At 44.8% G+C, this 22,805-nt stretch overlaps 1 protein-coding gene across 2 annotated transcripts in view; it reads right to left on the reverse strand.

Annotated features, from left to right (window-relative positions):
• Positions 1-22,398, reverse strand: part of DUSP22 (dual specificity phosphatase 22) — a 35,506-nt gene extending 13,108 nt beyond the window's left edge. The window contains exons 1-4 of one of the 2 annotated variants that reach the window (XM_035126372.3): positions 21,958-22,398; positions 16,848-16,881; positions 11,002-11,084; positions 3,924-3,973 (exon numbers count right to left, since the gene is read on the reverse strand). In XM_035126372.3, coding sequence (XP_034982263.2) covers positions 3,924-3,973; positions 11,002-11,084; positions 16,848-16,881; positions 21,958-21,978 — 188 coding nt within the window. In that variant the 5' untranslated portion in view covers positions 21,979-22,398. Of the gene's footprint in view, positions 1-3,923; positions 3,974-5,615; positions 5,771-11,001; positions 11,085-16,847; positions 16,882-21,957 lie in introns of those variants that run through there. The other variant, XM_088675128.1, reaches the window with a different exon arrangement.
• Positions 22,399-22,805: the final 407 nt, after the last annotated feature.

The raw sequence follows: 22,805 nt of genomic DNA on the forward strand, positions 1-22,805 counted from the left end.
CCCGGCTGCACTTTCAGTCACACATTGCCATTATCAGACAGCGAGTGCGGGGTTTTCCTTTCCACGCTAATGGCAGGTTGTGCCCAAGCTGAGAAATGTTCCGTGTCTGTAGTCACACCCCTTGTGTACTCTTGTGCTCCTCCAGCCCAGTACACATTGGAGTTAGGAGCATGCAGATGGGGAATGCTTCCTTTGTGTTTAAGGCTCAGCACCCCTATATGTCCTTTCCTGTCCTGTCCGGAAAAGAAAGATCCTGAAGCTGAGGCTCCAATACTTTGGCCACCTCATGAGAAGAGAAGTCTCCCTGGAAAAGACCCTGGTGTTGGGAAAGATGGAGGGCACAAGGAGAAGGGGACGATAGAGGATGAGATGGTTGGACAGTGTTCTCGAAGCTACCAACATGAGTTTCACCAAACTGCGGGAGGCAGTGGAAGCCAGGAGTGCCTGGCGTGCTATGGTCCATGGGGTCATGAAGAGTCGGACACGACTAAACGACTAAACAACAACAACCCCTATATGTAGTAGATTAGAAAAACAACCATGTTTGTGCCTGAGCTATGGAAAACCTGGCACCTGTAATTAAATTTTGTCTGTAGCTAATGTCTGCTGAGTCAGGACCATCATCTCTCTCTCTGCCATCTCTTTTCTTTGAGCTGAGATCACAGACTGCTTGCACAGGTCAGAGGGGAAGGGGTGCAAGACAGGTGTCTCCCAAACCACACCCAACAACCCCTCCTGCACAGAAATTGGGACCATGGTTGTGCACATGCCACACAAATGGAAATAACAAGGATCCATTCCTGATCTCTCCCAAAAGTTTGATTTTTTTGCAATAGAAAAAAATGGATTTTTTTGAGTATATTGTTCTGGAACCATGCCATATTTTTTATTTTTAAAAAAACCCAGCAACTATATCACTATAAATGGTAAGTTTGGAAAGGCTCTTAGAACAGGGGTCAGCAAACTTTTTCAGCAGGGGGCCAGTCCACTGTCCCTCAGACCTTGTGGGGGGCCGGACTATATTTTGAAAAGAAGAAGAACGAATTCCTATGTCCCACAAATTACCCAGAGATGCATTTTAAATAAAAGCACACATTCTACTCATGCAAAAACACGCTGATTCCTGGACCATCCGTGGGCCGGATCCAGCCCCCAGACCTTAGTTTGCCTACCCATGCCTTAGACTCACAACCTTCCAACATTTCGATTCACCTTGCGGGGGGCGGGGATGCCACATAATTCACTTCAGGGTGGTAGCTTTTCAAGACATCCAAATATACCTGAATTCATTGAATCTGCAGCTGGAAACTTTTCCAATGATGCAAAACTGTCACAGTTCGTTTTTTGCTCCAAATTATTATTATTTTAAGTCTCTTAACTAGTCTAAGAGATAAAAAGTCTTAACTAGTGGGAAGGACAGATCGTGAAGCTGAGGCTCCAATACTTTGGCCACCTCATGAGAAGAGAAGAATCCTTGGAAAAGACCCTGATGTTGGGAAAGATGGAGGGCACAAGGAGAAGGGGACGACAGAGGACGAGATGGCTGGACAGTGTTCTCGAAGCTACGAACATGAGTTTGACCAAACTGCGGGAGACAGTGGAAGACAGGAGTGCCTGGCGTGCTCTGGTCCATGGGGTCACAAAGAGTTGGACACGACTAAACGACTAAACAACAACAGTCCAACATACAGATGACCCAAGAGGAACTGCAAAAAGGCTTAACAAGAGGAACTGCAGAAACCATCAGCAAAGAGGAATATCCTTCCGACAAAGAGCCTGGTCACCAGGAATAGCCAACTTCCTTTGCAAAGAACCCAGTGAGCAACTGATTGTCGGGACTCTAAAGCGCTGCATCACTCAGTGTCATTGTAATGCCAAGTGACTGAACAGGTGGGGTTCCTGCCAACCTGTTATATTTAGCCCAAAGTGGGGGATAGATTTAGGGGACAGAGGATCTGGTCTGCTGGCCAGATCCAGTTGCCTAAGCCACATTAGAACCCTTGGGAACCACCAGTAAACACAGATGAAAATATTCCATGTACCAAGCACCAGCCAACTACGGCACTGTACCTGCAGATCAGCAGATATAGGGAGTGTCAACTTCGGACTCTCTCAATACTGTTATAACTCTGTGAGGCTCTATGGGCATCAATGGAACTATATAAGCAACACCACCGTGAAAAGAGAAGAGGTGCTCAAATATTGCTCCCCAAATCAGTATTCCCAACATGAACTGAAATAATCAATCAACTCGTTTTCCAAGATACTAGGGATCTCTCTGTTGCACGAGAGAAGCAAATCTACTAAAAATATCTCTCGAAAGCATCCGGCCAAAGAGGCAGTGCTTTGATCTGAGAGAAAAAGGCAGCGCTGTGTTTCCTTCCGTAGGCACCAGGCAGGCCCTTTGAAACTACTTTTGTTTCTCTATAAAACAAATTATCAGGAAGTGGCTGAAACCCCCCATCCCTCCTCACCTCTCGTATGCATAAACAGTGAAGACGAGAAGGTAAACTTGGTTCCTGCCCAAGTGTTCTTGTAAAGTTGATGCAATTACTCTTCAGAGTCAAAGTAGCCCCAAACCCCTTTGCATTGAAACGATATTGGGGGGGGGGAGAAACCTGACGGGACAACCCAACCTGAGAACTGGCAATTCAAATGCATCTCCCCCAGCCAGCTATCATGGCCTGCGAGGTGCATGACAATCTCTCCTCTCCTCCCCTTCCAAATTCTTGCATTTCTAGGTAGGAGGCAAAAAAGAAAGAAAGAGGTTTTTAGAACATTTGGCTGCATTTGGCTTGTTGCATCTCCAGTTGTACAGACCTGTTTTAGGACCTGTAGCCAGGCTCACAGACACCATGTTTCTGTCCCATTATTTACCACTTTTCTATCCTGGCATAACTCTTCCAGGAGCACTGATTCCTTTGAGCCTCCCAACAACCTTAGGGCTGCCATATACATCTGGAATTTCCTGGACACAGCCAGGATTCGGCCCTTGTAAACAGTGTTTGGGTGGAAATCGCTGAAATGTCCTGGAAAATCCAGCAACATATGTCGGAAGTGTAGGTTTTGGCATAGCTCAACACTTCTTTTCTTTTCTTTCTTTCTTTTGGAGATTTTGGCCAAAAAATTAAAAAGCTCAACAACTTTTGTGTTTTTGAAATATGGCAGATAAGGAGACATCTAGTTGCTCAAAGCTACCTAGGAAACCTCATGGCACAGATAGACATTTGAACCCAGATCTCCTGAGTCAGAGTCCACCATTACACATATCTCTCACCAGTAACAGGACTTTCAGACATAGGGCTGCATCCAGCAAACTTCTAAACAGAGTTTTAAAAAAAGGTAAAGGTAAAGGACCCCTGGCAGTTAAGTCCAGTCACGAACGACTCTGGGGTTGCGGCGCTCATCTCGCTCTATAGGCCGAGGGAGCCAATGTTTGTCTGCAGACAGTTTTTCCGGGACAAGGGCCAGTATGACTAAGCTGCTTCTGGGGAAACCAGAGCAGCGCACGGAAACGCCATTTACCTTCCCGCCGGAGCGGTATCTATTTATCTACTTGCACTTTGATGTGGTTTCGAACTGCTAGGTTGGCAGGAGCTGGGACCGAGCAACGGGAGCTCACCCCTTTGCCGGGATTCGAACCGCCCACCTTCCGATCGGAAAGCCCTAGGCTCTGTGGTTTAGACCACAGCGCCACCCGTGTCCCTTAGACACAAGCTAGCCCATTAACTTAAACGGAACTATCCTGTGTGGGATTAGCACAGAATACCGCCACCTGTTGCATGTAAAAATAAAAAGGAAAACGGAGTCATTAAGAAGTCAAAGATATTTACATATCCAAGAGGGAGGCATTCCATATCAAACAGTACTGGGTCTATAGTTCACTTGTCTAGTGTTGCCATTTTTTTAAAAAAAATACTTACAAATTCTGTGAGGGCGAATCTGCAGCAGGAATGCACAGGTACTTCACTCCCTGCATTAAAAAAATATAAATATATCAAGGAAGAGAAAGTGCACACACATTCAAAGACTGTCTTCTTTCACTTTATTGGTGCTGCTCCTGGGAAGCCATTTTAAGATCTGGTTTCATCGGCGCACAATCGCGAACCACCACGTACGCAGATGTCAAAGTGAATCTTGGTGGTGGAAACATAACCTCCAGCTCTTTTGTTGTATTTGTCATTTTAACATGTCTTGTTTGTTCTGCAATGCTATAAATTGCTAATGTGCTATTTTACACAACTTGCCGCTTTCTTAAAATGAATGTAGATGAAGTAAATGTGTATTCGATGTTGGTTGGGGAAGGCTATATTGAATTAGTTAAATAAGTAATGGAAAGCAAAGAGTAATGGTGTGGGCATGGGTATTACTTTTAAATAGATGTTTTCGTTCTCAAGATTATTACAGTGCTGAGCTGAATGAAGCCTTCCCTCCCCACAATAAAATGTATTCTTAATCAGTCCTCACCAAAATAATTCAGTCTCAGACAGAGTTAGATATGGGCATCTCGGTGGAAAAAGAGAAACATAAGCTAAAAATTGCTTCACCAGATACGTATAACTCGTGGAAGGGACTCATCAATATTTCAACAGCAGCTAGTCAGACAACTTTGAAACCTCAAAAGCTGGCCACAAAGGTGATACTCCCTCCATCACTGGAAGCCAACTTAAACCAAGACAGACCTTTGACCAATCTTATAGAATCATAGAACTGCAGAGCTGGAAGGGACCCTCTTGCTAAGTGTTGCGTATATAGAATGACATCTCTCTACAGCAGGCATGTCAAACCTGCGGCCCTCCAGATGTTTTGGACTACAATTCCCATCTTCCCCAACCACTGGTCCTGCTAGCTAGGGATCATGGGAGTTGTAGGCCAAAACATCTGGAGGGCCGCAGGTTTGACATGCCTGCTCTACAGCATCCTCCAAATGAATCGGACTACAACTCCCATGAGCACCAGGCAGCACAGTCAAAAATGTATGGAAGGCACCAGGTTGGGGATACATAAAGACTCTCCTAAACTTTTTTGGAATTTCATTACCCATAATTCCTAGCAGGAAGGCTTCCAGCTCTTTAGGGAAGGAGCATTTGAACATTTTCTTCAACTCATTATAAATCATTTTCCAGAACTGTCTAATCTTTTTACAGTTCCACCACATGTGGATCTATGTGACTTCAACCTCCCTGATTTGCAAGAATTGTTACACACACACACACACACACACACACACACACACACGAATATATGATGTGTTCAATATTGCAGGGCTCATTTTGCAGTGGTAGTTGAGCAAAAGCAGAATCTTTCCTGTGCACACCCTCATGCAAGCTGTCTAAGAATTGTCCCAAAATGACCTCCAATTGTCAACAAGCCACTGTTCTAGTGCATATATTCTATCTATCTTCTATTTATTTTTGTATGTATACATTACATTCAACAACAACACGCTTTGCTGCTTATTATGCAAGCAGACTTCATCGGGGGTTTTGTGGCTAAAGTGGACGACTAAAGGAAATCTGACTGCATAAAGCAAGAAGAAAAAAAGCAACCAAAAGAGCAAGAGAAAGGGGAAAACAACAGCCACCAGTGTAACTGATTCAAGGCGCAGATAATACCAAAGGCAAGGCTGGCGAATACATGGCAGTGGGGTGAATGGAAGATCCCGCTGATTCCAGCCGGTCTTTGAATCACATCCCCTCCAATTTCAATGATTCTGTGGCATTGTGAACAACTTCATCCAATCTGCATTGAATACCACAATATAAAGAGCAGGATAGAGGCATAAAAATTGGGTTACTTACATATGGTGGGGGGGAGCATCAAACAGAGTTACCAAGCATGAGCAGTTTCATGCAAATTCCCAATTTTGTGTAGGCATTTTCTAAGTAGCGCTGTAAAAAAATCTGTCTTATCACAGGTCATCATGACAAGAGCCTCACCCTGAAACTTACTACATCAGGGTTGCATACCCCACAACTGTCCCAGAAAAACAGGGGCATCCCATTTTTTCCTGCGAGAGCATGGTGGATATTTTGGGCACCATGGTCTCATGTGATTTCGGGATGTCATCTCACCCCCCAAAACACAATATCACACATTTTGGGGCACTATGCCTGAAAAAAAAACTTTTGGGGGGGGGCACGATCTTGTGCGGTGCCCAAATGCACTTTTTGGGTGCAGTGTCCAAAAAAGTGCTTTCTTTGGGACTGCAATCTCGCGCAGGTCACATGACTCACGTAGGAGTGTGGCCCCAGAATAGGGTGTTCTCATTTTCCCCGACATCATGTTGGAGGGTATGGAGTTGCTGGCATAATATCTAGAGCGGGACACCAACCAACAGAAAGCGAAAATCCGTCAAAATACAACTAGGCCAATTTATCCAAATTCCAGTGCCTTCGAAAAGGCGTGCATTGGAAGCCAATAAATTCATTTTCCTCTCAGTTTTCTATTTCATCAGACAAGAGTAACCACAAAGAGAAGCTTTTTTATTTCTCTTTAGGCCCTGAAAGTCAAGAGAACTGTTAAACCGATACAAAGGGAGAGTTAACAAAACTAGCGCAAGTATTCTGATTTCAAGATCGTCAAAGCTGAAAGAAGCAAGAGTTCAGCTCTGCAGAATGTCTGATATTTGCTCTTATTACTCAAACAGCTATCAAGCTGGTACCAGGTCAAGGTGCTAAAAAAATTATGATGCTAGGCTTGGTCCAGATAAAAACTACTCACTCCATTTTGCGTTTTAAAGAAAAGCTGTCATCAAAATTTACATATATTTCAGATTTTCCAAAACCATGTATTTGTTTTCAGTTAACAGGAAAACCATGACAGTAAGTACTTTAAGCTAGTTAACAGATTTGTTCACGAAACCCACAATGAGTTCTACATTTATATAGAAAATACAAATAAAAATTGTATAAAGAAAATGCTTTAAAATTCCTAGGGCATGGAACTGAACAGCTGGTTATCTCTTTAGAAAGGTATTTTAGCCTCTGTTTTAACACTCTAGAGAACCAACAACAATTTGAAAATTCTGCTTCACAATTTTGTTAGCCACATAACACCACTTCTGATTCCGAAGGAGACAGGCCACTCAGTAATTGTTGTTGTTTTTAACTAGGTCCCAATTCTTGTTCATTTAAAAGAATAAAGAATGAGCAAACACAGGATAGTAAGATCAAAATCTCCAGACTGTACAATAGCAACTTGCCTTTGATTGCTATAAATGAATGAGAACAACAGATTTTAAAAAAGTAATGAAGCCAAAGTGTAATTTCTTTACTTTCAAACAAACTTAAATGGAACAAATGTCCACATTAAACAAGCTGTTTCATTCTTAGATACACATTCTCAGCGAAAAGAATACTTATTCAAGTTCTTTAAGCTAGTAATCCAAGTACTCTAAATTTGTGGTGAAAGAAGAAAATGTAACCACCTAGTTTTAAGTACATTCTATCAATTACATGCTGTTCAAACAAATCTGGGATCAGATATTTAATTCCACTGATCTAACACCAATCTCCCCGTTTGAAAGTTTGCTTTGAAACTTCAGAAACTTTAGATGCCTGACTTCTTGGAAACTTATGAATCATCATCTTTTTAAAAATGGAAAGGGCAATAACCAATCAGGACTTTTGAGCTGTCCTAAATGACCACAAATTTCTAGGCTGAAATTAAGCAAGCAAGCAAGCAAGCAAGCAAGCAAGCAAGCAAGCAAGCAAGCAAGCAAGAAAGAAAGAAAGAAAGAAAGAAAGAAAGAAAGAAAGAAATGCCTTATTTTTGGCATTGAACTTCTCGGTATTTAAATTTATGTAAACCTTTCAACGACAGCTTCCAAGAAACACTTTAAGAGCCAAAAACAAAACCTTAGGGCACCTCATTTTGAAGGCAGATGCAAATAAAAACCCTCGAACACCTGGCAAGTTCTTTCAGGTTAGCCCAAAAAAAACCCCTATGCGTTATTTTGACTTGCCACATCAACAGATGAGGGGTGGACATACCTCTTTCGGATGAGAGGCATTTTATCAAAACGGCTTAAGTAGGAAACAGTTGGTTTCTCAAGGTTTTCTTGAGCACAACAAGAGGTTATCAAGAGTTCTGCCCAGGACAGCTACAGAACCACATCGGGGGGAAGGGGGAGAAAACCCCCAGTAATTTGTTTATTTGTCCTTTCAGTTGCTTTAAAGAGCAGTCACCCAAGTACAGTACGTGACTCATTTTATTATTGAAAATATTCAAAAGTTCCAGCGATAAGCAAAGCCATTTCACCGTTATTTTATCGTTGAAATATTTGTTGAAAACGCATGAAGAAAACAGGGTGTGCAAAATTCAAAAACAAGAAGGCAGCAACCAACTAAGGTGGGTTGTGCAATTATTTCCGAACTCAAGAGAATAACCGACCAGGACAAGTTCCATTCCACCACTAATAAAAGGGGTCATTGAATCACACTCTTAAGATTGAATTTGCTTCAGAAATGCACTGGCCACCATTGAGTGTTGTTCCGATTGACATCGCCTTACAAAAATAGATCATCATGCAACTGAATTAATGGTGGTGAGAACCAAAATATAAGAAACATTTAAACTCCAATGGTAAACTCTTGAACGAAAACTTCTTCAGACAAAGTCAAAAGGATCATTTCAAGTAAGCCCAATGCTTCTCTGAAAAGATCAGTGGAACCTGGGCTTTCCTCAGATTCCAAACAATGCTTTCAGATCACGATTGTGTTTGATTCTTTAACGCTATGAGGGCACAGACTACAGAAGAGGCCAGGTGTGTGTGTGTGTGTGTGTCCCTGTGTGTGTGTCCTGCCCTCAGCTTGGAGAATAAGGATAAAATTCAAATGTGACAAGTAACAGGGAAACTGATACCCATCAAATGAAATCAGACAGTGCTTCACACATAGAAAAATCTCAAATACAAACCAGAGAAACATTTAATTAGGCTGATAGCCTGTACTATGAAACCTCTGAATCTTAAAAGCCACAAATTTGACAGTAAATTGATAAAACGGATCGAGGTGTGATGAAATTTACAGCACCATTCCCTGCAGAATTGCATCCTGTAACTAAAGAAAAATAAAATTGCCTCCCAGATTTCTCAGTCAATTCATAAAGCCTTAAGAGTGAACAATCATCCCTATTATAATCTGGAACAAATCCAACTCATGTGAAACTATCCTGCCAGAAGCATATACGGTAGGTGGAATGGTGTTTCTTTCTTAGCAGAGTTTCCCCCATCAGTTTTGTAAAACATGAACTTACTGTGAAAATTTACCCTGTAAACTCTGGCAGACATGTTAGTCAGATTGCCCTTGTGCCTATAAATTTGGATCTTCTTAAAAGTATGCATCCACATCTAAAAAGAAGAGATGCCAGAACTCCCACTGATTTTTAACCTCACTGCTATCCAATTCAACCCATCCGTACTATACATTTAAAGCAGTATCATGCCAGCCATGGCTTCCTCTGAAGAATCCTTTCTAGGGTGCTGAGTGTAGGAAATTCCTATTCCTAGGATTCTGTGGGGGAAGCCAGGGCTGTTTAAAGTGGCATGATACTGCTTTAAACGCAGAGTGCGGATGGAACCTTTGTCGCCAATCACAGAAAATTCAAGGCAACTTTCCAAGTGGATGGCAATATATGTCAAAAAAGAATAAACCCAGCCGGGTGCACATTAAGCTCACCAAATTGGTTACACATCAAATAACCACAGTGTAACCTAGGCTTTCAAACTGAGCAAACCTTTCTTGCTGTGGTGGTGATGGTGGGGTTGTGAGATTATGCTCTTGGCCATAAATTTCAGCCTTTCTAAATGTTACCATCCAAATACAGTGGTACCTCTACTTACAAATAACTCTACTTACAAATGTTTCTACTTACGAATGGAGCTCCGTCCGCCATCTTGGATGCAGTTTAGATAGGATTTTTTCTACTTACGAATTTTTAGATAGGGTTGCTTCTACTTACGAATTTTTCCTCCCAATGCAATCCTGTGGGATTCGACTTAAAATTTTTTTCGACTTACAAATGTGCGTTCAGAATGCATTAAATTCGTAAGTAGAGGTACAGGCCTCTCCACCCCCCTTGCAAGCAAGCAAGATGGATTATCACAGCCCAAGGATTCTAACCCAAGTCTTGTGAAAACAGATGGGAGAGAGAGCTTCTGCATCACCCATTGTCCAGGATAGTGCCCCGCCATCAAACATTTGCTCCGATTCAGCACTAAAGATTGGGTTTCCCACAGGGAAAAGAGGGGAGACAAGGGGAAGTCTGGATGAACCGATAGATGGTTTCCCAGCTGAACCTGGGAAGTTGGTTGGTGAGCCGCGTAGGCAACTGGCTTTGGGCAAGATCATGTCAGAGACCAGGTACTGCTCTGATGAGGAATAATGGGAGCCTCCCCCCCCTCCGACCAGGATCCTGAAGCTGCCCAGGAGCAGTGGAGCAGTATAGATTTGGAACAGTGGTCTGCAGAGGGGCATAGTTCTGAAGACAAAAGTTGGGGCGAACTGGGGGGTGAACAGTAAGGTGAAGAAGAACTGGAAGAGAGAGAGCTAACAGACTCTCTCTCTCGCTGGAAAGTGTCCAGCCTATCAGTCTAAGGTCACGTAGAGCAGATAAGGCGGTGATACAAAAAGCAGGGGGGTTGCGAGATCAGGTTGCAAGATGGAAGTGACTAGGGGGGAAGTGGGGGGAATTCTTAAGCAGGAACAGCTTTATTCCAAGAATGGGTGCTTTGTTCTTTTGCTGTGGTCATTAAAGACTCTTTAAATGGTAAGGGAATATTTTCACTTTGTCCTGCTTATCTACAGCCAAAGGGGGGGGGGAGGAAGCCAAGTCCCCAGAGCCTGACAGATCAGGTGAAAGCCAGGTGACAATGCCTACGATGCACTGTACGAGGCAAGTTTAAAACACAGTGATGGAGTCATGTAACAGGGAGTTTAGGAGAAGGCAGTGGCAAGGGAGGCGATGATGGCTCAAGCTCTACCAGCTTTCTTCCCTTACCTCCACCATGGGCCTGGCACTGTCGTGGATCGAAAGAATGTGCGTTATGTTGTTCTTTTTCAGCTGTTCGGTGTCACGGGCATCTGTGGCAAAAGGAGACCAGGGAGGAAAAACCATTAGCACGGTCAGAGGTATTTAACTTGATTATCAAGTAGCACCACAAAAAGCATAACTTTGAGATGCGCTCCTCTCCCTATTTGCAGTGGATTGCTGAGCTACAAATGAGAAAAGCCTTCCTGAGCATCAGCTGCCACACAGAAGCACTGGTTACTTAATGGTCTTATGTCAACAAGAACAACAGTGTGCTGTGCTGACTAGGGTGCTGGGAGTAAGACGGCAGAGACCCGGGTTCAAATCCCCACTCAGCAACAAAGGTCCCTAGATGAGCTGGGCCCAGTTAATTTTTCTCAGCCTAACCAACCTCACTGGGGTGGTATGGCGAGAGAACAATGGGTGCCAACTTGAGCTCCTTAAAGGGACGGGAAGATATAAATGCTATAAATAGATTGTGCTGGGTGAGTTCTTTTTTTAGGGAAGTCAATGGCTCTTTTACAACCCGACATACATGATCACTAGAATTGTCACCGTAACACGAATTGGCTCAGGCACCTTTAAAAGCTGCACTCAAAATTCAGCAGTCACAATCTCTGTCCCCAATCACAGCATCTCCATGCCGGGGGGGGGGGGGCAGAGAAAAGCTTTTGAACACATAAACTGGAGAAGGATGTTTTCTGAAGAAGGGAAAATCCCTGGCATCTCCCATTATAAACTACGAGCCCCAAAAGCAGTCCATTCAATGGAAAGTGCTGCTCTGTAGATGTTCAGTTAATCTTCTTAATCATTTTAACAAATCATTCATGTCACAATGAGAATAGAGGGGGGGGCGGAATCTAGATTTATCACCAATTATAACCTTAAAAGTCGTACATTAGACGTCAAAGTAAATAGGGGGGGGAAGTGAATTCTAGGCCAGTGGTGCTGATTCCTGGTTCATTTCCAGGCTCAATTCAAGGTACTGATTTTAACTTAAGTTCTAAATGTACCCACCTCTCCAGCTACTGAGCAGAGGACCTGATGTGGATCTCTCCTAGCTTTACCAAAAAGCCCATAGGTTGTTTAATTAAGACTTTATAGGTCAAAACCTAGAAATATACCCATGCTGTCATTTGCTTTTCAGTAAAGGGAAGAAAGGTATTGCTAGCCTCCTATATATTGTAAAATGACACCCAAAATACATGCATTTAAGATTTCTTGCAAGAAAGAATTCATGGGCAATAAGAGTACTAAAACTGATGGCTGCTTCTACTGTTTGGACACAGATGCTTCTGAAAACCATTTGCTGGGAACTGCAGGAGAAGGGAGAGTCCTCCTTGTTGTTGTTTTTAATATATTTTTATTAAAGATTTCTTGGTTTACAAAAGTATGTGCAATGTCTCTTTTTTCAAGTTACATTTTCTACAAATCAATTTCATTTGTTGAGACATTATAGTTACATTAGGAAGAAAAGGGGGAAAGAGGTGGAGGGGGGACTGGTGAGTGGGGTTGGGGTTGGGGGTGAGGTCGGGTGGAAGTGCTTCTATTCTACTTAATAGAATAGTGTGGGGTTTTGTGTCAGTGTCTCTTGTACAAGTTCTCTTTACTATTCACTTGTATTCCTTAGGTGGTGAAAGAGGTTGGCATAGGGTGTGGTTGGTTGTCTTTGATTGGCTCTAATGAAATTTGTTTTTGTGTGTGAGTGGTGTGTGTGTGTGTGTGTATCAGGTTAGCCAGATTGATTCGAATGCTGTCGACAGGTTCTTGTCGTTGTCTTGTTGGGCTATGTATGTGACCAAGGGGAACCAAACCGGGGTGAAGGCGTCTTCTTCTATTTGTCCCCCTGTCAGTTTCAATTTGTTGGTTAGTTTTTCTAATACAGTGGTACCTCGACTTACGAACGACTCGACAACCGAATTTTTCGACTTACAAATGGGGCAAATGGCCGCACGCTTACGAATTTCTCGACATTCGAACGGAAACCATGGCAGTTTTAGATAGGGCTTTTTCGACTTACGAATTTTTAGATGGGGTTGCTTCGACTTACGAATTTTTCAATTTCCAATGCATTCCTATGGGAAATCGTGTTTCCAATGGCGCTTTTCGACTTACGAATTTTTCGACCTACGAAGGTGCCTTCGGAATGGATTAAATTCATAAGTCGAGGCACCACTGTAAGGCTGTTTCCTGTACTATTTGATACCATTTGTGGGCAGCTTGGATTTACAGTCTATGGAAACTACGGGAAGAACCACGGCGTAGTTGTAGGGCATGTGCTTTGCATGCTCCCAAGGTCCCATGTTCAACTCCCGGCTCCTCTAGGCATGGCTCAGAAAGGCTTCTGTCTGAATGAAACCAAGGAGAGCCATCGCCAGTCAGCACAGAGTCTAGACGGTATGGACTGTTCTGAGCTTAGATGGCAAATGCTCTGACTCAGTAAGGCGCTGGCAGGTTTTTAATGTAACAAAGCTTTGTTTTGTTTTGTTACTGTGTTATTTGGTGGCCTTGAGGTAGGTGGAGGAGCATGTTATGAGTAGATTTCAGTTTCATGTGAATTGCAATAGGAATTGATGCTCCCAGAAGAAACCAACTCCCTCATCTTTCTACGCCTTTAGATATCTTCCAATATCTAAAGGGCTGTCACACATAGGATGGAGCAAGCTCGTTTTCTCCTGCTCCCGAACCAATGGATCCAAGTTACAAGGAAAAAGATTCTGACTAAACATCAGGAAGAACTTTCTGACCATAAGAGCTGGCTGCCACATCTCTGAGGCGGAGTGCTACCAGTGAGAAGATCTTTTCCACCTCGTGGTGCCCTGACTATAGAACGCCCTCCCCAAACACGTTCACCTGAGGCCTACTTTGCTTTGAAGTTTTGTGACTTATATACATGCTACAGAATATGCCATTTTTACATCTCATAGAATAAAGTTTAGAACATTTCTCCATTCCAGATTTCCCCAATGTCAGTTGGACACTGCCTAATGATAAACGTGCTCCAGATTTGAAATATCAGTAATTCCAGTGGAACATTGGGGGAGCCAATAGCTGGGGTGAGGAGTTGCGAGCCTCAAATGCACTAGTTTTTCCCTTCCAAACAAGAAAACTGTAAAAAATTATGGCAGTTAAAAAGAGGCCTTTCAAATGTAGCCATCTTACATTTTAAGTCCAGAACAACCAAGACAAGAGGAGAGAGTTACTGCAGTTATTTAGAATTTGGCCTGTGGCATTCCACTTAGCATGCCGAAACACAACCAACTGTAGATCTTATTGTTGAATTGGGAAGAGTTCCCAGCAGTCCTCCTGGTGAACTAACAGGCAGCTTGCTGAAGGATTAAACTGCCGCAGCTTAACCACCAGCATTTATATCTCGCCTCCATAGAAACAGTGGGCAACACTTCACAGGCCAAGTGATGCAGCAGCCAGCAGAGGTTGCAAGGCAGAAAAGCTGCACGGCTCGAACTCGGTGGTTAAGTGCTGACTCACTCTGCAATATCAGCCAGCTTCTCTTTGCCTCGACTCAATCACAGAGGGAGAAATCTAAAAAGAACCAAATTGGGAAACAGATACCAGGTCTCGGTTTCGCCACGCTGGGTGTATTCAACCTTTAGCCACCAAGGTCTCGGTGTTACAGTCGATGAACCTCAGAGCAGTTTGTACGTTTGTTTCTCACAAACGCAAAACCACACCACCGTGTTATTTAATCTACATTACTTACCTTCTTCCCATGTTCACCAGTTTTATTCTTTGTCCACCATTTAATCATTTATTTACGTTCCCCGAATGACACATTCTTGTCAACTGCCAAAGCACTGAACCAATAAAGGGGCTAAGCTTTTAGTCAAACCTGATAAAAACATAAGTGTTTTCAAGGTTACACAACTAAGCCTCTTTGGTTTGGGGCCTGTTTTTGGAACTGTAGCACGATCCTTTTCAGGTATGAATTTAAGCAGTGCTACTGTCTCACAGGTGTGGATTGGGTATGCAGTTGGCCACAGTGTCTAACCCTGCCATCTCTTCCTTGCCGCCCGTCCAGTCTTTAGGTAAAGGTAAAGGGACCCCTGACAATTAAGTCCAGTCGCGAACGACTCTGGAGTTGCGGTGCTCATCTTGCTTTACAGGCCAAGGGAGCCGGCGTTTGTCCGCTTCCGCTGACAGTTTTTCTGGGTCATGTGGCCAGCATGACTAAGTCGCTTCTGGCAAAACCAGAGCAGCACACAGAAATACCGTTTACCTTCCCGCTGAAGTGGTACCTATTTATCTACTTGCACTTTGACGTGCTTTCAAACTGCTAGGTTGGCAGGAGCTGGGACTGAGCAATGGGAGCGCACCCCGTCGCGGGGATTTGAAGTTCGAACCGCCAACCTTTCGATCGGCAAGCCCAAGCGGCACAGTGGTTTAACCCACAGCGCCACCCGCACCATCCGGTCTTTTACCTCTTTGAAAATGCCATTCCTCTGCCACGAGGCTGAAACTGTACCATGGCCCACTACAACTTTAGAGCAAAGTAATGTCGACATAGGTGGCTGCACGACCAGAGGCCCTCGGATCACTCCGCGAAGGCCCGGATCCAAGCCCGGACCTCCGCAAAGCCATCCGAAGCTCCGTGGGTGCACTGCACCACCGGAGGCCCTCTGATCACTCCGCGAAGGCCCCAACAAGACAAACCCCAAGACAAACAGTGACAAACCTCAACATCCGAGAGGCCTCTACAACTGCCCCAAGCCAAGCCTTCACATCCACAGGATGCCCAGCAGGTAGCTTCCCAGCCCCAAAGTTAGGTAAGGAACACTTACCAAGTGAAGACCAAGAGCAGTGAAGCCGTTAAGAAAACAAAGATGAGCCTGGGCCAAAAAACCCTTTACCAACCCTTGCCCCACCCCCAGCTGTAGCAAAATGGGTGGCACCTAGGGTAAGCCCACCTACCCTGGGGGGGGGAGTAGAAGATACAATACTGTCTTATTTATTTTATAGTACAGTACATTGATTATTGCCTTCATTTTATGGATCAATGGTCTTGTTAGAAAGTAAAATTCGTATTAAATTGCTGTTTTAGGGGGTGTTTTTCATAGTCTGGAACGGATTAATCCACTTTCCATTACAGTGCAACCTCGGGTTATGATCACCTCTCTTTATGAATTTTCAGTTTACAAACGCTGCGGACCCATCTGGAACGGATTAATTCACTTTCCATTACTTTCAATTGGAAAGTTCGCTTCAGTTTATGAACAGACTTCCGGAACCAATTACACACATGCTTCAGGTTAAGTATGCTTCAGGTTGAGTACTCTGTGGACCCGTCTGGAACGGATTAAACCACTTTCCATTACTTTCAATAGGAAAGTTCGCTTCAGTTTATGAATGCTTCAGTTTAAGTACTCCGCGGACCATCTGGAACAGATTAATCCACTTTCCATTACTTTCAGTGGGAAAGTTCGCTTCCGTTTATGAACGCTTCAGTTTATGAACAGACTTCTGGAACCAATTGTGTTCATAAACCGAGGTACCACTATACTTTCAATGGGGAAGTTCGCTTAAGGTTAAGTACGCTTCAGTTTAAGTACAGACTTCCGGAACCGATTGTGTTTGTAAACTGAGGTACCACTGTACATCCATGTTTTCCCTGACATTTTGCCAATTTGGCAAAATCCCCCCCCCCCCCGGGACACCATTTTTACACCCACAAACCAGGACATGTCAGGAAATTTCCTCACGTATGGCAAGCCTAGACAAAGCTGTCACACACAGAGAGACAAAAAGTTTGGAAGCAAAATGTGGTTGGGCACTATGGCTGCTAATGACACTGAACTTACCTTTAAAATTTCCAAGGAACAAGCCAGGAAGAATCTGTGAGAAAGAAAGAAATATAATATCAAATGTACATCTCTTGTGGTAACATGCTCTGACGCAGTTCAATTTGCATACAGAATGGAACATAACACTGTTTATATCTGTAGAGTCTGGCAACATAGTAAGGGCAGCGTGTGTTTCCTTCCAATGTTCCCCACTTCACTTTGAAGCTTTTTTCTTTTTCATTTCAGGGTCCCATAGCTTAACAGTAGTTTAATAAAGGCGGGAGGGGCCCAGTAAAACAAACCTAAACCAGTGTTTCTCAAACTCGAGTCTCCAAGGGGTTTTTTGGATTACAATTCCCATCATCCCTGACCACTGGTCCTGCTAGCTAGGGATGATGGGAGCTGTAGTCTGAAAACAGCTAGGAAACCCTGCTCTAAACTAAGAATCCATCACTCATTTTACACCAAAAAATGCTGTAATTTTACTTAGATCAGTAATGGGAATGGCTTGATTTGAAGCTATCTCTGAACGCAGGGCTGGTCCACAGTTGTCCCTTAGATGGTTTCTGACTTCTTTTTAAGTGTCCTGAACTTAATAACAATTACATCTTAATATAAAGTTGTACCCATTGGTTTATGTGTCCTTCAGCATGGGTCTTCATCACCATCCACAATCTATCTCTTACACATTTGGAATTAGAGGAAGGAGCAGACACTGGCAGTCCAAGGACCATATCCGAACCTTGCCGGTTTCACTAGGTCTCTCTTTGGAAACTTAGAGGCAAAAGACATGAGGAGATTGTGGCTGTGGAAACAGGACTGGAGATTATGAGAGATGAGACAACTCTCCATGCCCTCTTCATTATATGGCCATCATATATATTGATAGCCAGAAATTTTGGGGGGGGCTATCCGTGTCCATGGTATGATTTTCAGCCCAGATCTGCTATGGGTTCCAAGCTACATGGTATCTGCTGGACAAAGGGAGCTATTTGTGCGCGGTGGCTTTTGTGGCAGGGGATCTCCAGCCCTCCCGCCATTTTGTAGAGGTGGGGAGGGCACGGAGAGGGTGTGAAGTAACAAGCACATGCAAACAAACAGCTCCTGACCTATAAAGCAGCTCCAATGTCAGATTCAGGTGGTTTTGGTTTGCCCTATTTAAATAGCTGCCAGGGAAGGAGGACAGACACACACACACACACACACAGAGAGAGAGAGAGAGAGAGAGAGAGAGAGAGAGAGCGCACAGCATGTGAAAGAGGAGCTGGTTAAATCTTCTGCCCCGTGCTACAGCTCTGATGAATATATCCCTCCTCTAAGGTGCCATGGCCATTGGTGGCATCCCCCATATGACTAAATGGGTCGCTTGAAGCCGCTTGACAGCCGGGGCTGACCAGTACAGTCATACCTCGGTTTAAGTACGCTTCGGTTTGAGTACTTTCAGTTTAAGTACTCCGCGGACCCGTCTGGAACGGATTAATCCACTTTCCATTACTTTCAATGGGAAAGTTCGCTTCAGGTTAAGTATGCTTCAGGTTAAGTACAGACTTCCGGAACTAATTGTGTACTTAAACCGAGGTACCACTGTACCTCATTTTTATCATTCCTTAGGGCAGACGGGCCTTTGCACAAGGACTAGGCCACATCACAGTCCTGAGGGATCGTTCAGCCAGTAGAGAATGAGACTCTTAATCTCATGTTGGGTGAAAGATTCGTGCACTGCAGTTAGGCTAGTTGATCCTCATGGTCCCTTCCAACTCTACAATTCTACACCCATGAAAAGAAAGTCTTGAGCAATGATTGCTGGGACAAAGAAGAAGGAAGGAAGGCTAGGATCCATCTTGGGCAGGCTGGCTGCGGTACAAGCCCCTCTTGAAATGACCATGCTGTAAGATCTGGACTCCCTCCTTACAGACTGAAGGTGTAAATAGGTGAATAAACCATATTTCTTAAAGCTGCAACTGTCTCCGCTGTGTCTGGAACCCCATGGGCTCTTGCCACCACTCGGCAGACAGAGCGGGAGGCACATCAGATCCCAGAGGAGGGAATTACACTTCAGCAGTAAAGCACAACCTTTCTATTCCAAAGATGCCAGGGTCAATCCCTCACATCTCCAAGAAGGGCCAGAAGAGACTCCTGCTGCGTGAACCCCTGGAAACCTTGCTACCGGTTCCGTGTGGTCAAGACGAACGAGATGGAACATTGGTCTGACTCGGAACAAAGCATCTTCGATGACTTGCCAAAGTTACTGAGGCAGATCCCCGCCCCCAGGGAGCTTACAAGATGAAACAGACAGTGGGGGGAAACCGAAGGCGCAAAGGGTGGGAGAGACCAGAGTGTGTGAGAGGAAGAATGTGAGCAAATGCTGCCGATTCCGCTTCAGGGAGGTTCCAGCAGCAGGCGAGCGACTAAACGCAGCATTTTAGACGGGTCAGGCAATGGGCAGGAGCAAACAATAGCCAGATGATCCAATTGTGGCAACAGCAGCTGTTAGCAATCTCTGGGGGTTGCCTTTTGTCAGAAACATTAAGGAAGCAAGTAAGCCTGCCTGGCTTACGAACAAAGGGCTGCAGTGTTTTTGGAAAAATTCAAGTAATCCACTGCTGGCCGATTTCTCTTGTCTACACCATACATGGTTACAGGAAAAGGGTACACTCCATTTACCAACTAAGGGCATTGATACCGACAGGCCCGGTCATCTCCAGGGGTGCATGGCTTTGCAGTCAGCCTCTGAGCTTCTTGCAACATGTCATTACAGCCCCAAGCATAGCATCACGGTAATTATGAATGAAAAAGGTGGCCAAAAGTAGCACGCAAGCCCACTCACTCAGCAGCCACTTCCTCTCCTAATTGCACACTTATGACCCCAGCTACAGCCAAAGTTGCCTGCTGCTGTTGGGGCCAAGATCTAGCCTGGTACGTAAATCCAAGTACAATGTGGGTGGGACTCTTCATGGGCACGCCTACCTTTCCTATTTAGCCCCACCCACATACTTGGCCAGTGCATCCTATCAATCTATGTGAAGGAGGCCTTTTATGTAAGCTGCATTAAAGCTCCAAGTACCTTAAATAATAGTAAGTGGATTACAACCCTAAACCAGCTCACATGGACGTTTCATAGGGATGGATAGGATTTCCATGATGTTATAAATAACCCCAGCAGAGTAGTAGAGAATATGCTTTGTACAGAAACAGCCCCAGATTCAAACCCCAGTATCTCCAGAAAGGGCAGGGAAATATTCATGTCAGGAACACTGGAAAGCCACTGCCTTTGGGTCCCTAGCTGTTGCTGGACTACAGCTCCCACCATTCCTAGCCAACATGGCCAATGATCAGAGATGGTGGGAGTTGCAGTTCAAGAACATCTGGGAACCCAACGATGAGAAAGACTGGTGTACTTAATACTAAGCTGGGTGGACTGATGATCTGACTTAGAATCATAGAATTGTAGCATTGGAAGGGACCCCAAATGCCATCTAGCCCAGCCCCCCTGCAATGCAGGAATCTTTTGCCCAGCATGAGGCTCAAACCCATGACCCTGAGATTAAGAGCCTCCTACTCTACCAACTGAGCTATTGATATAAGGCAGTTTCCTGTGTCCTCCTTTTTATTAAGAGAGACATCATAGTGTATCATGAGGTGGGCATGAAACATATCATCCAACTTCTTGCCAGGCAGATATAACCAAGTCTGGCCAAAGTGTTCTGCTTCTCCTTTCCTCTTCTCCCACCTCCAACGTTGAAACTATCCAGCTTCCTTTTTTTCAGCCTCCCACTTTGAAATACGTGCATCACTCCTTGGTAAACTGTGACATCAGGAAGCCATCGGTAGCAGCAACAAGACATCACACACTGAACGCCACCAACTTCCAACACAATCCATATCAGGCAAGAGATACAGAACAATTAAATCAAGAACGAATAGATTGAAAACCAGTTTCTATCCAAGAGCTATAACCATCTTAAATGATGTAGTAAATAATATGATCTTGGGGAGTTGTGATGGGTGTGTGTGTGTGTGTGGCTGTAATTGTGTTTTTTGTTTTGTTTTTATGGGATGGCATTCAATTTTGTTGTACTATGTACAATGACAATAAAGTATCTACCTACCTATCTGTCTAGTGGGGACAGCTGGGATGCCACAAATGCAAACCACCAGCCCGTGTGGAAATGTGCAAGAAGCCCAGGATCTCCTCTTCATTTTTGTTTTTTTTAAATATAAACCAAGGATGGGGAATCCGTGGCCCTTCAGCTCCCATCAATCCTGACCACTGGCCAAATGCGAGTCCATTCCTGCATTGCAGGGGGTTGGACGGGATGACCCTTCCAGCTCTACAATTCTATCAAGCTAACACCACCCTTCTTATGACCAAAGGAGAAGGCGACTGCAAGAGACTCCTCTAGCGGTTTAAAGAGCATGCACGAGCTGGCCGAGGAACCCAGCTGCAAGTTCTTCGACTAACCGGAGCGTTTCCGCCTGCCTATGCAAAAGACAAAATGCGCCTCCAGGAAACGAGCCGTGAAAATAGCACACTATGTGCAGTGGTGGTGGTGGTGGTTGATGCGTGGCAGGGCTGGCGCAGATCCAGCCGCGCGAATTATGAGGCGTTTGCTTTCCCCACTATTGGGGACTCGAGGTGTGTGAAGCACATGATGATGCGTGTGCTAGAAGGAAGTCCCACTGGCAGCTTACCGCCCCCCTGCAGCATAGAAATTTGCAGCCTCAAGGTTCAGACATTGACCTCGGTGCGGCTTACTTCCGAGTAAACAACCCGGGGGGGGGAGGGTCGGGATGCATGTGCGGACGTCACTCACCCCACCGGGGGGGGGGCAGAGACGGGGCAAACCCAGCCTCCCATTTCTTCAAGTGCCTTCGTTTGCCAGCCACCCACCACCACCACCAAAGCAGCCGCTTGTTGCCACTCAGTATCCAGAAAGTTCCCCTAAAGGAAGCGTCGCTTTTCACGCCCTATTTCCCACGGATCAAAACAAGCATCGAGTGGGTGGCTTAGTTTGGGGTGGGGAATCTTCTCCATTCGTTTCTTCACTGGATCGTTTCAGAAACCTCGCGCGCGAACGCATAAAAAAAAAACACCCAGAAACAAAACAGAATAAGCAGCGTTTTTTACCTTGTTCATCCCATTCCCCATGGCTCTAAGCGGTCTGAAACTTTAGCACCAGAGACTGGAAGCAGCCCAATTGGTGGGACGCTGCAAATAAAATAAAATAAAAATGCGCGATGGGCAGAGGAGGAAGTATTTACTCCGTTGTGAAGGGGGAATTGGGTAAACGGGGTTGTTATGTTATTTTGCTGCGCAGACCGCCAGCATCTTTTTTCCCCGCCCGCAAAACTGTCTGCGAGCCCGGGACTTTCCTCCTAGGCGTCTTATGGTCGGAGGTTTTTCCGCCCGGCCGCCCCTGGACTCGGCTGGAGTCGGAGAAGCAGCTCAGCTTGAACTAGTTGCGAGCTCGCCCTTGCCAGGAATTGCGTCTCGCTCCGGCCCTCCTTGCCTTCAACCACTCCCACGTGCAGTTAAAATCCAGGCGCCGTGCGAGCTTCCCCCGATCTCGCCGCCAGCGACTCTGGGTCTCGTAGTTTTCACGGTAACCCCGAGCCGGGCTAAGACGCGGCTCGAAACTACAGCTCCCGGCATGCGCTGCGCCAAGCACGGGCTCCGCCCTTTCGAACGCGTAGCGGAGCGTGAGCTTTCATTCCTGGAAGGATGAGTAAGCGGCGTCTCGGGGTTCTATGCGAACTGTGGGCGTGGACGTTCAGTTTCTGAGCAGGGGCAGCCCAATTCCGCGACATTTCTCTTGCATATAAAATATTTCTATTTTTTGCCGTTCATGCAAATCAACACTTGTCAGAAAAGAGTTCAAGCCCTCGTTACAGGATCTTTTTTTCCAGTAAATGGCTACTTTGGAACATTGTTTACCACTGTATTTCGATGTCCCAGTTATAGCAAAGTTTTCGGAC

This window comes from Zootoca vivipara, chromosome 8 (assembly GCF_965207765.1).
Source record: "Zootoca vivipara chromosome 8, rZooViv2.hap1.1, whole genome shotgun sequence".
Lineage (NCBI taxonomy): Eukaryota > Metazoa > Chordata > Lepidosauria > Squamata > Lacertidae > Zootoca > Zootoca vivipara.